Below are 16,805 nucleotides of genomic sequence, written 5' to 3'. Positions count from 1 at the left end.
AAGGTAATGCTAACTTGGAGAATCCCTCTATGAATTTTCTATAGTATTCAGCCAATCCAAGGAAGCTACTAATTTCACTAGTTAACTTATAGGCAAACAAATTAAGTCAACCATGAATTCTCTACCATCAATAGTCAAGGGACACTTTGGACAGACATCAGAAGTGATCACTGAACCATTAGTGGGTGTCTCTACTATTAGTTCAGAAGACAAGAAAAAAAAAATAAAAAAAAAAAAGGTAATTTAGACAAACACGTGATATAGAAGAGTGAGTCGCACCAGTCATATAAAACGATTAGAGGGGTTCCATTGATGAAACACATACCCTGGATGAAATCTGTGGATTAAGTAGCCTCAACACCACTCAAGGCAAATACTCTTCCTGTGGCTCTAGGCTTGCTAGCGCTCCCTTCAACCTCTGTTATTTCTTTCTTATTCTTGGGGCACTCCCGAGCTTTGTGTCCCTTCTCGTAACAGTTGTAACATGTTATCACTCTTGGTACCCAACACTCATATGCCTTATGACCTGTCTTCCCACAGTTGAAGCAATTATCGCGTGGAACAGAACCCTCACTCCCCCCTTTTGATGTTTGTCCAACCATTGGAGATTGACTCTTTCGTTGCATCGAATCTTGATTATTCACCTTAGAACTTGAATTCCCAGTAGACTTGGTGTAAGGTTTACTTTTACCTAAAGCACTAGAATTTGTGGTACGCATAGGACCTCCAGCTCCCTTGTAATAGTCAGCACGTGCACGATTGTCACGGTCGTAAATTCTACTCTTGTTGACAAGAGTCGGGTAGTGATAAATTTCTTGATAATTGATTGCTGTTTTTATCTCAGGACGAAGGCCATTCACGAACTTAATACACTTAGCCCTTTCGCCATCCTCACCATGATAATGAGTACAGTAGCGAACCAAGGCATCAAATTTTGCAGCATACTCTGCCACTGTGTCATTCCCTTGCTTTAGTTCAAGAAATTCAACTTCCTTCTGGCTTCTTACATCATCCGGGAAATACTTCTCAAGAAAAACCCTCTTGAAGTTGTCCCAATTCAATTGCATTTCTGCATCAATCATCCTTTGAAGTGCTCCTTCCCACCAAAAATGGGCATCAGCAGTCAACATGAAGGTAGCCAACCTCACTTTCTGAGTGAAAGGACACTCCATGGCATTGAAAATCTTTTCGATTTCCATTAGCCAATTCATCGCAACATCTGGGTCATATCCTCCTTGGAAAGTAGGTGGATTATTTCGTTGAAATCGCTCTAACCAATTAGGAGCGATTTCAGTCCTATAGTTGTTACTTACAGCTTGTGCTAATGCTTGAAGAGCATCAGCAATTGCACGATCATTCCTACCAGCCATAATCTAAGAAAATAGTACACAATCAAATAAACAACAGACATAAGGAATTATCATACTAGCATTAGTGTACTAACATTTCACAAAATACCTTAACCATTCCAAACTCACTTTTTTTTTTTTTTTTTTTTTTCACCTTAAACTCATATTCAAGCTTTCCAAAACAGCTCACAAAGAACTTTAGAATAAAATTTACATAATACCTAAACCATAAAGTTAACATGCAAGCACCAATACTCAAGGAACATTCCAATCTCTCATCAAAATATCAAAACTCCAATTCTCAAATACAACCACCTTTGATTCAATTGCTTACTACTATAGATTCCTAAATTCCATTAACCGTAAACTCTTAAATCATCCAAATCTAAGGTCTTTTTACGTAAAAAAAAAAAAAATATATCAAACAAATAAGAAATTATGAAAAGATCAATCAAAAATAGCATCATCAAGTTATATCATGTCTATCAGACAAATCTTGAGAATACAATGCACACAAATAAATAAATAAGAACATAATTAATCATCTCATTAGCACATCAATCAACTCATCACATTATCAATCTACCAAACAAGCATAGTAGACTCATTACTCACGGCCGATTGGATCAACCAGGCTTTGATATACCGAGAGTTGGAGTTTAGTATTGATCTTGTACCAGGGGCAGGACCAGTATCTATTTCTCCTTATAGAATGGCACCAGCGGAGTTGTTTGAATTGAAAAAGCAGGTTGAGGAGCTTTTGGAGAAGCAGATGATCAGACCTAGTGTCTCTCCGTGGGGAGCACCCGTGTTATTGGTAAAGAAGAAGGATGGTGGTGTGAGGTTATGTGTGGATTACAGACAGTTAAATAAATTGACAATTAAGAATAAGTATCCATTGCCAAGGATAGATGATTTGATGGATCAGTTGAGGGGAGCTTCTGTTTTCTCCAAGATTGATTTGAGGTCGGGGTATCACCAGATTCGAGTAAAGGAGGAGGACATACCAAAGACTGCTTTCAGGACTCGGTATGGTCATTATGAGTATGTTGTCATGCCTTTTGGAGTAACGAATGCTCCAGCTATTTTCATGGATTATATGAACAGGATTTTCAGACCCTTTTTGGATAAGTTTGTGGTGGTGTTCATTGATGATATTCTGGTTTATTCTAAATCTATGGAAGAACATAGAGAACATCTGAGGATAGTTTTGCAGGTATTGAAGGAGAAACAGTTATTTGCAAAGTTGTCAAAATGTGAGTTTTGGCTATCTGAAGTGAAATTCTTGGGTCATGTAATTTCTGCACAAGGAATTGCAGTTGATCCTACTAAGGTGGAGGCAGTTTTGAGGTGGGAACGTCCGAAATCAGTTACTGAAGTTAGAGGTTTTGTGGGATTGGCTGGCTATTATAGAAGATTCATAGAAGGATTTTCTAAAATAGTTATGCCTTTGACACAGCTGACTAGGAAAGATCATCCTTTTGTATGGACGGAGGAGTGTGAGAAAAGTTTTCAAGAGTTAAAGGAAAAGTTGACTTCGTCTCCAGTGTTGATTCTGCCAGATCCTAATAAATCTTTTGAGGTTTATTGTGATGCATCTCATCAAGGTTTAGGATGTGTTCTTATGCAAGATAGGCAGGTTGTGGCCTATGCATCTAGGCAGTTAAAGACTCATGAACGGAATTATCCTACGCATGATCTAGAGTTGGCTGCGGTGGTTTTTGCTTTGAAGATTTGGAGACATTATCTCTATGGAGCAAAGTTTGATGTGTTCAGTGATCACAAGAGTCTGAAATATTTGTTTGATCAGAAAGAGTTAAATATGAGGCAAAGGAGGTGGATTGAGTTTTTGAAAGATTATGACTTTCAGTTAATGTACCATCCAGGTAAAGCAAATGTGGTGGCAGATGCTTTGAGTAGAAAATCTCTTCATATGTCTTACATGATGATTAAAGAGATGGAGTTGGTAGAGAAATTCAGGGATATGAATTTTAATGTTGTGGTTGCCTCAAATTTTATTAGTTGTGGTATGACTACCATTACTAGTGATTTCTTGGAGATGGTGAAACAAAAACAAGTTCAGGATGCTGGTTTGAATAAGGTTAGAGAGTTGTTGGGTTCTGAGAAAGCTGAAGGATTTGAACAAGATATGGATGGAGTTTTGAGATACAAGGGCAGAATTTGTATTCCACAAGATGAGGAGTTGAAGAAATTAATACTTGAGGAAGGTCATAAGAGCAAGTTGAGTGTACATCCAGGTATGACAAAAATGTATCAAGATTTGAAGAAAATGTTTTGGTGGAATGGTATGAAGAGGGAGGTAACCGAGTATGTCGCATCTTGCATTGTATGTCAGAAAGCTAAGGTAGAACATCAAAAACCAGGAGGTTTGTTACAGATGATGGAAGTGCCAGAATGGAAATGGGATAGTATAACCATGGATTTTGTTGTTGGATTACCAAGGTCTGCTAAGAATTGTGATTCTATTTGGGTGATCGTGGATAGATTAACTAAGTGTGCTCATTTCCTTCCTATGAATATAAAGTGGTCCTTGGAAAAGTTAACTCAATTGTATATTAAGGAGATTGTTAGATTACATGGTGTACCCTCCAGTATCATCTCTGATAGGGATCCTCGTTTTACCTCCCGATTTTGGCAAAGTTTGCACCAAGCATTAGGGACTAAGTTGAGACTCAGTTCTGCTTATCACCCACAGACTGATGGGCAGTCTGAGAGGACTATCCAATCTTTGGAGGACTTGTTGAGGGCTTGTATTTTAGATCATCTAGGGAGTTGGGAAGAAATGTTGCCTTTGGTCGAGTTCACGTATAATAACAGTTTTCATGCAAGTATAGGAATGGCACCATTTGAGGCTCTGTATGGGAGGAAGTGTCGAACACCTTTATGTTGGTTCAAAGAGGGAGAATCAATGATGGTAGGGCCAGAGATCATCTTACAGACTACTGAAAAGGTGAAACAAATTCAGGAAAGAATGAGAGCTGCTCAGAGTAGGCAAAAGTCTTATGCAGACAAGAGGAGGAAACCTTTGGAGTTTTCAGAGGGAGAACATGTGTTTTTGAAAGTAACTCCTACCACAGGTGTGGGAAGAGCTATCAAAGCTAAGAAGTTGAATCCTAAGTTTATTGGACCGTATCAAATTCTCAAGAGGATTGGATCAGTGGCATATCAGATTGCATGACCTCCATTTCTGTCTAATCTGCATGATGTGTTCCATGTTTCACAGTTGAGAAAGTATATTCACGATCCGAGTCATGTCTTGGAATCAGAGGCAGTGCAAGTTAAGGAGAATTTAACTTTTGAGAAACAGCCAGTTTCAGTGGCAGATAGGAAAGTTAAGCAATTGCGGGGTAAATCTATCAATTTGGTAAAGGTTATTTGGGATGAGGTTACTAATGAAGCCACTTGGGAGTTGGAAGATAGAATGAAGGATCAATACCCATATCTCTTTATGAGTAAGTGAATTTTCGGGGACGAAAATTTTTGTTGTTGGGGAGAGTTGTAACACCATGGAAAATACTAAGTTATTTAGTATATATGTATGTATGTATATGTTATTTATGTGGATTTGGAATGTACTTACTTCTATGCATGTTATATGTTAATGTGATTTTGATTAGTTATTTAAGCATGATAGTGATTTTATAGTATGAGATGAGAGGTTGATGTTTTGATAGTTTGTATAGGCATGTGTATGCATGAATTTGGTGAATGATGCATTGTACACCATTATACTGAACCAGTATTAAGAGGGAAGAAGACTGATCACCTTCCTCCTCATCTTGGTTAAGTGAAGTATTATGGCATGCAACTCATTATTCCAAGCATCTATATCTGAAAGTGATATTTGTTTGTGTGTTGACACATGTTGCATTTCATATGGTGGTGAGTTGTGAGTATTGCATGGAAAGGATTAAGATGGGTAGGAGATCGAAGGATAGGAACATAAGATAAATCTGGTCTTTCTGAGTGAATTTGAGGTTGTTTCAGAGCTTAGGGAGTTGAAATACTTCAAGGAATAGGATATTTGAGGTGAATAGGTGCTAAGGGTGAAATTTAGAAATTTTGAAAAATGGCTATATATAGGGACTTAGGACCGGAGGATTTCATTTGTCAGACAGAGACAGATTCTAGAGAGAGAAAGTAGAGAGAGAAAGGCTCTGGTCCGGAGAAAATCTGAGGACATATTTGGGAAGCTTATCAAGCCAGGATCAATCTTCACAACTGGAGTTTCAGGAGATTTGGCCTCTAAAGCCTTGAAAATTGAGATTGAAGTTTGAGTTGAGATTTGGGGGTTTTGTCCAGATCTTGCATTTCTGAAGTTTCTGAGGTAAGGGTAGTACTTATAAGACTTAATCTGGTATGTAAGGGTTTGAAATATCACATTGATTTCATGTTTTATGCATGATTGAGGTTGGATTGAAATGGGGACGGTTTGGTTAGATTTCTTCATGATTTCTTATGATTTTCATGGATTGATAGTTAATACTCGTCTTTATCGCTTAATATGTTGTGTTTGGATGGTGTTTATACTCTATAATGGTTTGGAATTGTATAAATTTCTTTTGGAATGGATCTTGGGGGTGAAAATTGAGGATTTTCGTAACAGGGGAGGGTTTCTGGAACCAAACCGCTGAGCGGATTTAAAAGCGCTGAGCGCTTTGGGTGCCGAGAGCTAGAGGAGAATTTTTGGAAGCAAAGCGTTGAGCGCTTTGGAAGCGCTGAGCGCCTTTGTACTTTTAGAATTGGACTTTGTAGTCTTCATGAAAGTTGTAGCCTTGGATGCTAGCTTTCCAATGGCGTTGGAATCACTCAAAAAGGAGGTCTAGAACTCAAGATATGTTTAGTTTAGTGAAAAAGGGTCAAGCTGTCAGCTTTACTTATAGCTGTTGCGGTTTTTATCATTTTTCACAAAGTAAATGATGGAATTAGGATTTGATATCTTCATAAAAGTTTTAGAAAATCTTCTTATCTTTCATATGAGTTAAGTTTGAGTATGATAGGAGAAGTATAACTCATAATATGATACGTTATATGAAGATTGTCATTTCACAAAAAGGGTAAATTGGTTAAATTGATAGTTATTTTGAGTGTTTATTTATTTACTTTGCTATATTGAGTATTTTGGCATGATTTTGGAAAAGATTTCATATAATCTTGGAATATGCTATGTGCATGTGGTTTGAAAAGCTAATAGGACTTAGAGGAGTAAGGTTATGGTATGGAAGATCTCTTGGTGAGATCAGGATATAATCTTTGGAAAACTATAAAATTTGTGAATCTCATGGTGAGGATTTCAATAAGAAACTTTTTCAAAGATTATATGATAAACCACTTCAGATGTTAGGTGGATTCTGAAGTACTCCTCTAAGTATTCTATTTGCTACCGGTATGGGGGCAAGGCCGAGTCATACCGATGGATGAAGTGGCCATGATCACCAGGGTTACGTGACGACGTAATTCCAGCTGTATATTTCCATGAGAGGTCAGGTGTGATTCCTGGGTTGCTGATATGTTTCAGCGTGCGTGTCAACACTTGGTGGATGGTGTTGAGGCCAACATTGTGAGGATATGTTGGTGTGAGATCATGGAATAATTATACAGTGGTGTGACTTTGTTTCTGGATGTGGAATATGTATACAAATGGTGTGGATTGTATGCATTGGATTTTAGATTTGATTTATATTTGGCATGGAAATAACTATTTATAAGGTTTATTTCCTTGGTGCGGATATATATATATATTATGGATAAATATCTGTTTAATGATATTTCATTTTATCGTACTATGGTTGGTTTATATGTGCTAACCCTTGCATGTTTCCATGTGGTTTGGACTGTGATGATCTCACTATGTGGGGGAGCAGATCAGGTGTGAGGCTTGGGATAGCAAGAAGTCTTCTGATAGCTGCTTTGAGTAGTAGCAAGGTTTAGAGCTTGACCAGCACCTAGGGTGTCTATATTATATTATTATGGGATTACTGTATAATTTTACTAAGACTGACTCTGATATAATTATGTTTGATATTATGAAGACAAATTTTTACACTCTAGCGTAGTTGGTTATTTTGTGACGGCCTAGGGCGGGTCGTTACAATTTTGGTACCAGGGATTCCCAATTTCATATTTTTCCAAAGATTATATCCTGATCTCACCAAGAGATCTAATCCATACCATAACCTTACTCCTTTAAGTCCTATTTACTTTTCCAAACCACATACACAGCATATTCCATAATTAAACATAACCATAACCATGCCAATTTGTCAATATAATAATAATATAATATCCAAAACAACCATCAATTGATCCAAATTATACTATATGAAATGAAAATCTCCACATAAAATAGCATATTAAAATTATACTATTCCTATCATGGTCATACGCACTAGATTAATTTTATAAGCACTACCCTTACTTAGCATACTAGATTAATTTTATAAATGCCACCCTTACTTGTATAAACCTGAACTGAAACTCGGGCAGAATCTCCTCTTCTCCCTCCTCTTTTCTCTCCCTTGGCAGAACCCCCTCTACTGGATTCTTCTTTCTCTCTCTCCTCTTTCCTCTCTCTTTCTCCCTTTCTCTCTCTTCTTTCTCTCTAAAACTTCACTCTTCAAGTTATGAATTTCCTTCAACCCCTAGCCCCTATTTATAGAAATTTTCGCCACCTAACCCAGAACGGCCCGTTCCGAAAACGGAACGGCCGTTCTGAATCCTTCAGAACAACGTAAAATTTTCGACTGGAACGGCCCCGGAACGGCCCGTTTCGAAACCCAGCAGAACGGCCCGTTCTCCTTTTGGAACGGCCCGTTCTGCAAGGAGAACACCCCGTTCTCCAATCAGAACGGCCCGTTCTCCTTTGGAGAACGGCCCGTTCCAGCCCTGTTCTGCACAAATCCAGAACACGTATTTTTATCTTTTGGAACGGCCCGTTCCGCTTTTGGAACGGCCCGTTCCAAAATCCAAAAATACCCCAAAAATTTTAATAAAATTACGAAAATGCCACCGATAATTACTAAAATGCCATTGATAATAATAATAATAAAATGGGTATTACAATTCTCTCCAACAACAAAAATTTTCGTCCTCGAAAATTCACTTACTCTAAAAGAGATATGGGTATTGATCCTTCATCCTTTCCTCCAACTCCCAAGTAGCTTCATTAGTAATCTCATCCCAAATAACTTTCACCAAATTGATAGATTTACCTCGCATCTGTTTAACTTTCTTATCTGCCACTGAAACTGGCTGTTTCTCAAAAGTTAAATTTTCCTTAACTTGTACTGCCTCTGATTCCAAGACATGACTTGGATCGTGAATATATTTCCTCAGTTGTGAAACATGGAACACATCATGCAGATTAGAAAGGAATGGAGGTAATGCAATCTGATATGCCACTGGTCCAATCCTCTTGAGAATTTGATACGGTCCAATAAACTTAGGATTCAACTTCTTAGCTTTGATAGCTCTTCCCACACCTGTGGTAGGAGTTACTTTCAAAAACACATGTTCTCCTTCTGAAAATTCCAAAGGTTTCCTCCTTTTGTCTGCATAAGACTTTTGCCGACTCTGAGCAGCTCTCATTCTTTCCTGAATTTGTTTCACCTTTTCAGTAGTCTGTAAGATGATCTCTGGCCCCACCATCACTGATTCTCCCTCTTTAAACCAACACAAAGGTGTTCGACATTTCCTCCCATACAGAGCCTCAAACGGTGCCATTCCTATACTTGCATGAAAACTGTTATTATAAGTGAACTCGACCAAAGGCAACATCTCTTCCCAATTCCCTAGATGATCCAAAATACAAGCCCTCAACAAGTCCTCCAAAGATTGGATAGTCCTCTCAGACTGCCCATCAGTTTGTGGGTGATAAGCAGAACTGAGCCTCAACTTAGTCCCTAACGCTTGATGCAAACTTTGCCAAAATCGGGATGTAAAACGAGGATCCCTATCAGAGATGATACTGGAGGGCACACCATGTAATCTAACAATCTCCTTAATATACAATTGAGTTAACTTTTCCAAGGACCACTTTATATTCATTGGAAGGAAATGAGCACACTTATTTAATCTATCCACGATCACCCAAATAGAATCACAATTCTTAGCAGACCTTGGTAATCCAACAACAAAATCCATGGTTATACTATCCCATTTCCATTCTGGCACTTCCATCATTTGTAACAAACCTCCTGGTTTTTGATGTTCTACTTTAGCTTTTTGACACACAATGCAAGATGCAACATACTCAGCTATCTCCCTTTTCATTCCATTCCACCAAAACATTTTCTTCAAATCTTGATACATTTTTGTCATACCTGGATGTATACTCAATTTGCTTTTATGAGCTTCCTCAAATATCAATTTCTTCAACTCCTCATCCTGTGGAATACAAATTCTACTCTTGTACCTCAAAATTCCATCTGTACCTTGTTCAAATCCTTCAGCTTTCCCAGAACTCATCAACTCCTTAACCTTGTTCAAACTCGCATCCTGAACTTGTTTTTGTTTCACCATCTCTAAGAAATCACTAATAATGGTAGTCATACCACAACTAATGAAATTTGGGGCAACCACCACGTTAAGATTCATATCCCTGAATTTCTCTACCAACTCCATCTCTTTAACCATCATGTAAGACATATGGAGAGATTTTCTACTCAAAGCATCTGCCACCACATTTGCTTTACCTGGATGGTACATTAACTGAAAATCATAATCTTTCAAAAATTCAATCCACCTCCTTTGCCTCATATTTAACTCTTTCTGATCAAACAAATATTTCAAACTCTTATGATCACTGAACACATCAAACTTTGCTCCATAGAGATAATGTCTCCAAATCTTCAAAGCAAAAACCACCGCAGCCAACTCTAGATCATGCGTAGGATAATTTCGTTCATGAGTCTTTAACTGCCTAGATGCATAGGCCACAACCTGTCTATCTTGCATAAGAACACATCCTAAACCTTGATGAGATGCATCACAATAAACCTCAAAAGATTTATTAGGATCTAGCAGAATCAACACTGGAGACGAAGTCAACTTTTCCTTTAACTCTTGAAAACTCCTTTCACACTCCTCCGTCCATACAAAGGGATGATCCTTCCTGGTTAGCTGTGTTAAAGGCATAACTATTTTAGAAAATCCTTCTATGAATCTTCTATAATAGCCAGCCAATCCCACAAAACCTCTAACTTCAGTAACTGATTTCGGACGCTCCCACCTCAAAACTGCTTCCACCTTAGTAGGATCAACTGCAATTCCTTGTGCAGAAATCACATGACCCAAGAACTTAACTTCAGATAACCAAAACTCACATTTTGACAACTTTGCAAATAACTGTTTCTCCTTCAATACCTGCAAAACTATCCTCAGATGTTCTCTATGTTCTTCCATAGATTTAGAATAAACCAGAATATCATCAATGAACACCACCACAAACTTATCCAGAAAGGGTCTGAAAATCCTGTTCATATAATCCATGAAAATAGCTGGAGCATTCGTCACTCCAAAAGGCATGACAACATACTCATAATGACCATATCGAGCCCTGAAAGCAGTCTTTGGTATGTCCTCTTCCTTTACCCGAATCTGGTGATACCCAGATCTCAAATCAATCTTGGAGAAAACAGAAGCTCCCCTCAATTGGTCCATCAAATCATCTATCCTTGGCAAAGGATACTTATTCTTGATTGTCAATTTATTTAACTGCCTGTAATCCACACATAACCTCACACCACCATCCTTCTTCTTTACCAATAACACTGGTGCTCCCCACGGAGAGACACTTGGTCTGATCATCTGCTTCTCCAAAAGCTCCTCAACCTGCTTTTTCAATTCAAACAACTCCGCTGGTGCCATTCTATAAGGAGAAATGGACACTGGTCCCGCCCCTGGTATAAGATCAATACTAAACTCTAACTCTCGCTTTGGTGGTAATCCCGGAACATCATCCGGAAAAACCTCTGGAAATTCTCTAACAACATCAATACTATTCAACAACTTTTCATTCTCTATACTAATAAAAGATAAGATCATAAACCCAAGAGCTCCATTTTTCAACAACCCATCCACCTGTCTATTAGAAATAAATCTCTCCTGTTCATCAGTAGGAAAGATTAATTTCTTCTCTGAACAATCTATCAAAATCCTATTGGCAGAAAGCCAATCCATCCCTAAAATCACATCCAAATCGGATAGAGGTAAACAAAACAAATTCACTTTATAATTACGCCCTTCTACCTCCACTGGACATCTCAAACAAACTTCAGAAGTCAAAATAGACCCTGAAGCTGGGGTAGAAACAACTAGATCCACACACACGGAACTCACTACTAAATTTAACCTTGCCACGCATTCATAAGAAATAAAAGAATGTGAAGCACCAGAATCAAATAAAATAGAAATATCATTACCATCAGCTTTGCCCTTTCCTTTTACCAGTTCAGATGTCGTTTCAGCTTCAGCACCTGTTAAAGCAAAGACACGACCTGCTGCAGTAGGCCGATCCACTTTCTGGTTCTCTCTAGCTGGAATATTTTTGACATTGCAATCTTTAGCCATGTGACCCACCTTGCCACATTTAAAACAAGCATAATTCTTTGTAGGACAATCCCTTATCATATGTGGGCCTCCACATCTATAACATCTAATACTCTGTACAGCTCCAGTAATAGCATTCCCCTTTGGTTTCTTATTAGCATTCCCCTTCTGAAACTGAAATGGTCTCTTTTGAGGAGGTTTCCCCCTACCAAATCCAGATGATCCCTCTGGACCCTTTTCCATTTTATTTCCTCCTTCAAATCTTTCCACTGTTTTTGCCTTTTCAACTAAAACTGGAAACTCCATAATTCCCATAGGAACAATAGTCTTTCTCAGCTCAAATCTTAGACCCTCACTAAACTTCCTACACCTCCAGGCTTCAGTGATAGCTTGAGAATAATATCTAACCAAGTGTTCAAACTTGACCACATACTCTTGTACTGACATATTCCCTTGTTGCAGTCTCAAAAATTCAGCTTCTTTAGCATACCTAGCACTATCTGGAAAATATTTCTCCAGAAACACCTTTTTAAAGTTATCCCAATTTACCGCTTCACCTCTAGCCTCCATCATAGCTTGAGCACCCTTCCACCAGAAGCTAGCCTCACCCACTAGCATATAAACAGCATAATTTAGCTTCCTCTCCTCTGGACACTGCATCACCATGAAAATTTTCTCCATCTCCTCAATCCACTGGTCAGCAACTTCAGGTCCATCAACACCTGTAAATTGAGGAGGATTCCCTTTTCTAAATTCTGACAAGCCCCTATATTCATCAGGTACTTCAGTCCTAGCTGCTTCAGCTGCAGCCCGGTTAGTCTCCATCTGAGCCAACAAGGTATTCTGTTGTCCAATAGCAGCAGCACATGAGGGTTTACACACCCCTCAAGCAATTCACATCAAGATCATCCATTCTTAACGAGTAATATAGCAATAATAATCATAAATTATAATAATCAATAAGATAATCAATTTAATATAACAGTGAAACTCATAATTATTCCAAATTCTAGTTCACAGCATTTATGATTTCTTCTTTCTTCCCAGATCATTATTCCTACAATTTGGCATATCTATAAACCTCAACACATAATTTCAATAGAACTAATGATTCTTCAAATAAAATAATTATAAAATCATAATCCTAAGAAATTCTTCCTCTACCCAATTCCCTCATGTACTCTACATATAAATAATCCCCTTTTCCCCCGTACCTGGATGAATAGTAACTTGAGCAGAACCTCCTCTTCTTTTTCCTTAAACGGTAGTCAAAATTCGGGCAGAACTTTCTCTCCTTAAATCGGGACCGGAACTAGGGTAGAACCTCCACCCCTAAGCTTCTTCCATCAACAGCAGGAAGTAGAGAGAGAAAGAAAAGAGAGAAGGGAGAGAAGATGAGAGGTGTGAGGATTTGAGAGGGAGGAGGGGCCTTTTTATAGGCATTTTCGCGGACCTATCCGGAACGGCCGTTCTGAAAAGTGGAACGCCCGTTCTGGACCCTTCAAATCTACGCAAAATTTTCAACTGGAACGGCCTGTTCTGAAATCAGAACGGCCCGTTCCAAAACCCAGCAGAACGCCCCGTTCTCCTTCTGGAACGGCCCGTTCTGCAAGGAGAACGCCCCCGTTCTGCAAGGAGAACGCCCCCGTTCTCCTTCTGGAACGGCCCGTTCTGCAAGGAGAACGCCCCGTTCTCCTTTGGAGAACGACCCGTTCTGGGCCCGTTCTGGACATCCCAAAAATACACAATTTTATCATTTGGAACGGCCCGTTCCACATTTGGAACGGCCCGTTCCAGAAACCCAAAAATACCCCAAAAACTTTAACAAAATTACGAGAATGCCATTAATAATTACGAAAATGCCATTAATAATAAGTTTACAAAAATACCCTAATTCCTTTATTAAAATTACGAAAATACCATTACTAATTACGAAAATGCCATTAATACAAAAATGCTCTTTATAAAAAATTGGGGTGTTACAATTCTTCCCTCCTTTTAGAAATTTCGTCCTCGAAATTTTGCAATGGTAAATTCTTCGCTTCTTACTTCTAATTCTTATGCAACCTCACTACCTACAACTCTATTCATTTTACCAAGGAAATTTAAGGGTAAGACAAGTAAATTTTAAGGAATCTAAATCAATCTCTTAAATGTCTCAAACAAACCTATAATTAAGGTCTATCCATTCACCATCTTACTTCCAAAATGAGACGTCTAATTGCTACAAAATTTGTAAAGATTTCTTGTATACTAAACACGAGTATATGATTTCTTTTCTCTTCACCTTAGGTCACTACACTTCCGCTGCGCAACTCTGATACATCTTAGTAGTTCGTAAATATATTTCAAGAACACTCGTATGTCTTTACTCTAAAATCATCTTTCTTAATTCAAGGTTACTAAACACCCAAATTGGTTCTTGCTCCTCAAAACAACATTGATTTCTACTCAGAAATGGTTATCTATACTTCTACCAATCTTCTCCACTTGGTTCTAAGAAAAGATCTGACTCCTAAGCTTCTCTAATCTCATCCATTAATTCACTAGTTACTTTCAGCATAATCCATTCAATGCTTCTAAGGGTAATCTCACTCATCTAGCATAAGTCTCTAAATTCTTCAATCAAATCCAACCCTTAAATCATCAAAATGATATATCAGAGGTCATCATAATCGAGATATCTGCTACAATATTGGTTTTACTTCTATGGTTATCTCTAAAGATCAAGTACCTAAGTGTAAGTTCACTAGGTATACGTATCAGATCACTAATTTCACCACTCCATCTACACCCAAGTCAAATTCTTATCCATCACCTTATCCTATAATCTCATATCTTGTTATCAAATGAATCAACTAATTATGCTTCTCCAATTTCTTTCAACGATCCACTTAGTATTCGAGTCATACCTAGTTTTACACTATTAAGAGTAATCTCATAAGTCAAACTTAAATCCCTAATTTGAATCTCTAATCATAAATATAAAGATTTCCTACTCAAAATATCGGTTACCACAATAGCTTTACTTAATTAACAACTAAGTTTGAAATATTTATCCTCTAAAAATTTAAGCTATCTCTTTTTGTCTCATATTTTAACTTCTTCAGTCAACAAATAATTAAGGCCCTATCGATCAATAAATACCTCAAGCTTAGAATTATATAGGCAATGTCTCTAAATATTACACCTGTAAACTTAAGTCATAAGGTAATCTCCATGATGAGTTTTTAATTGTCTAGAATCTCAAGCCACTATCTTTCGTTCCTACAAAAACACTCTACTCAAACCTATTTTAGAAGCATCACAATGGACCACAAAAATCTTACTAAGATCAGGAAATACTAAAACAGGTGTACTAGTCAACTTTTCCCGAAAAACTATCTTACTATCCCATACAAACACAACTCTTTTCCTAGCCAAACTTGTCAAGGGTAATGTTAACTTGGAAAATCCCTCTATGAACTTTCTACAGTATCCAGCCAATCCAAGGAAGCTCCTAATCTCACTAGCTGACTTAGAGGCAAACAAATTTAGTCAACTATGAATTCTCTATCATCAATAGTCAAGGGACACTTTGGATAGATATCAGAAGTGATCACTGAACCACTAGTGGGTGTCTCTACTAGTAGTTCAAAAGACAAGGAAAAAAAAATAGGTAAATTAGACATACACGTGATATAAAAGAGTGAGTCGCACCAGTCATATAAAACAATTAGAGGGGTTCCATTGATGAAACACATACCCTGGATGAAATCTTTGGATTAAGTAGCTTCAACACCACTCAAGGCAAATACTCTTCCTGTGGCTCTAGGCTTGCTAGCGCTCCCTTCAACCTCTGTTGTTTCTTTCTTATTCTTGGGGCACTCCCGAGCTTTGTGTCCCTTCTCGTAACAGTTGTAACATGTTATCACTCTTGGTACCCAACACTCATATGCCTTATGACCTGGCTTCCCACAGTTGAAGCAATTATCGCGTGGAACAGAACCCTCACTCCCCCCTTTTGATGTTTGTCCAACCATTGGAGATTGACTCTTTCGTTGCATCGAATCTTGATTATTCACCTTAGAACTTGAATTCCCAGTAGACTTGGTGTAAGGTTTACTTTTACCTAAAGCACTAGAATTTGTGGTACGCATAGGACCTCCAGCTCCCTCGTAATAGTCAGCACGTGCACGATTGTCACGGTCGTAAATTCTACTCTTGTTGACAAGAGTCGGGTAGTGATAAATTTCTTGATAATTGATTGCTGTTTTTATCTCAGGGCGAAGGCCATTCACGAACTTAATACACTTAGCCCTTTCGCCATCCTCACCATGATAATGAGTACAGTAGCGAACCAAGGCATCAAATTTTGCAGCATACTCTGCCACTGTGTCATTCCCTTGCTTTAGTTCAAGAAATTCAACTTCCTTCTGGCTTCTTACATCATCCGGGAAATACTTCTCAAGAAAAACCCTCTTGAAGTTGTCCCAATTCAATTGCATTTCTGCATCAATCATCCTTTGAAGTGCTCCTTCCCACCAAAAATGGGCATCAGCAGTCAACATGAAGGTAGCCAACCTCACTTTCTGAGTGAAAGGACACTCCATGGCATTGAAAATCTTTTCGATTTCCATTAGCCAATTCATCGCAACATCTGGGTCATATCCTCCTTGGAAAGTAGGTGGATTATTTCGTTGAAATCGCTCTAACCAATTAGGAGCGATTTCAGTCCTATAGTTGTTACTTACAGCTTGTGCTAATGCTTGAAGAGCATCAGCAATTGCACGATCATTCCTACCAGCCATAATCTAAGAAAATAGTACACAATCAAATAAACAACAGACATAAGGAATTATCATACTAGCATTAGTGTACTAACATTTCACAAAATACCTTAACCAT

General features: G+C 38.2%; 1 protein-coding gene across 1 annotated transcript; it reads right to left on the bottom strand.

Annotated features, from left to right (window-relative positions):
• Positions 1 to 15,682: 15,682 nt before the first annotated feature.
• Positions 15,683 to 16,805, bottom strand: LOC145957390 (uncharacterized). The gene is made up of 3 exons (XM_083073639.1): positions 16,797 to 16,805; positions 16,487 to 16,711; positions 15,683 to 16,360 (listed from the first exon to the last, which is right to left on the bottom strand). Exons 1-3 carry the CDS (start codon positions 16,803 to 16,805, stop codon positions 15,683 to 15,685), a joined length of 912 nt encoding a protein of 303 aa, XP_082929765.1.

Source organism: Cajanus cajan, chromosome 4 (genome assembly GCF_000230855.2).
Source record: "Cajanus cajan strain Asha chromosome 4, NIPB_CcT2T_4, whole genome shotgun sequence".
NCBI lineage: Eukaryota > Viridiplantae > Streptophyta > Magnoliopsida > Fabales > Fabaceae > Cajanus > Cajanus cajan.
The sequence above is the reverse complement of the archived record's forward strand: the minus strand, read 5'-3'. Positions and strand labels throughout refer to the sequence as shown.

What these genes read in the sequence shown, in the direction of transcription:
- LOC145957390 (XM_083073639.1), bottom strand. An exon ending in AGTGTCCTTTCACTCAGAAA is followed by an intron (nt 16,361 to 16,486) that starts GTGAGGTTGGCT and finishes TTTCTTGAGAAG; the next exon opens with TATTTCCCGGATGATGTAAG.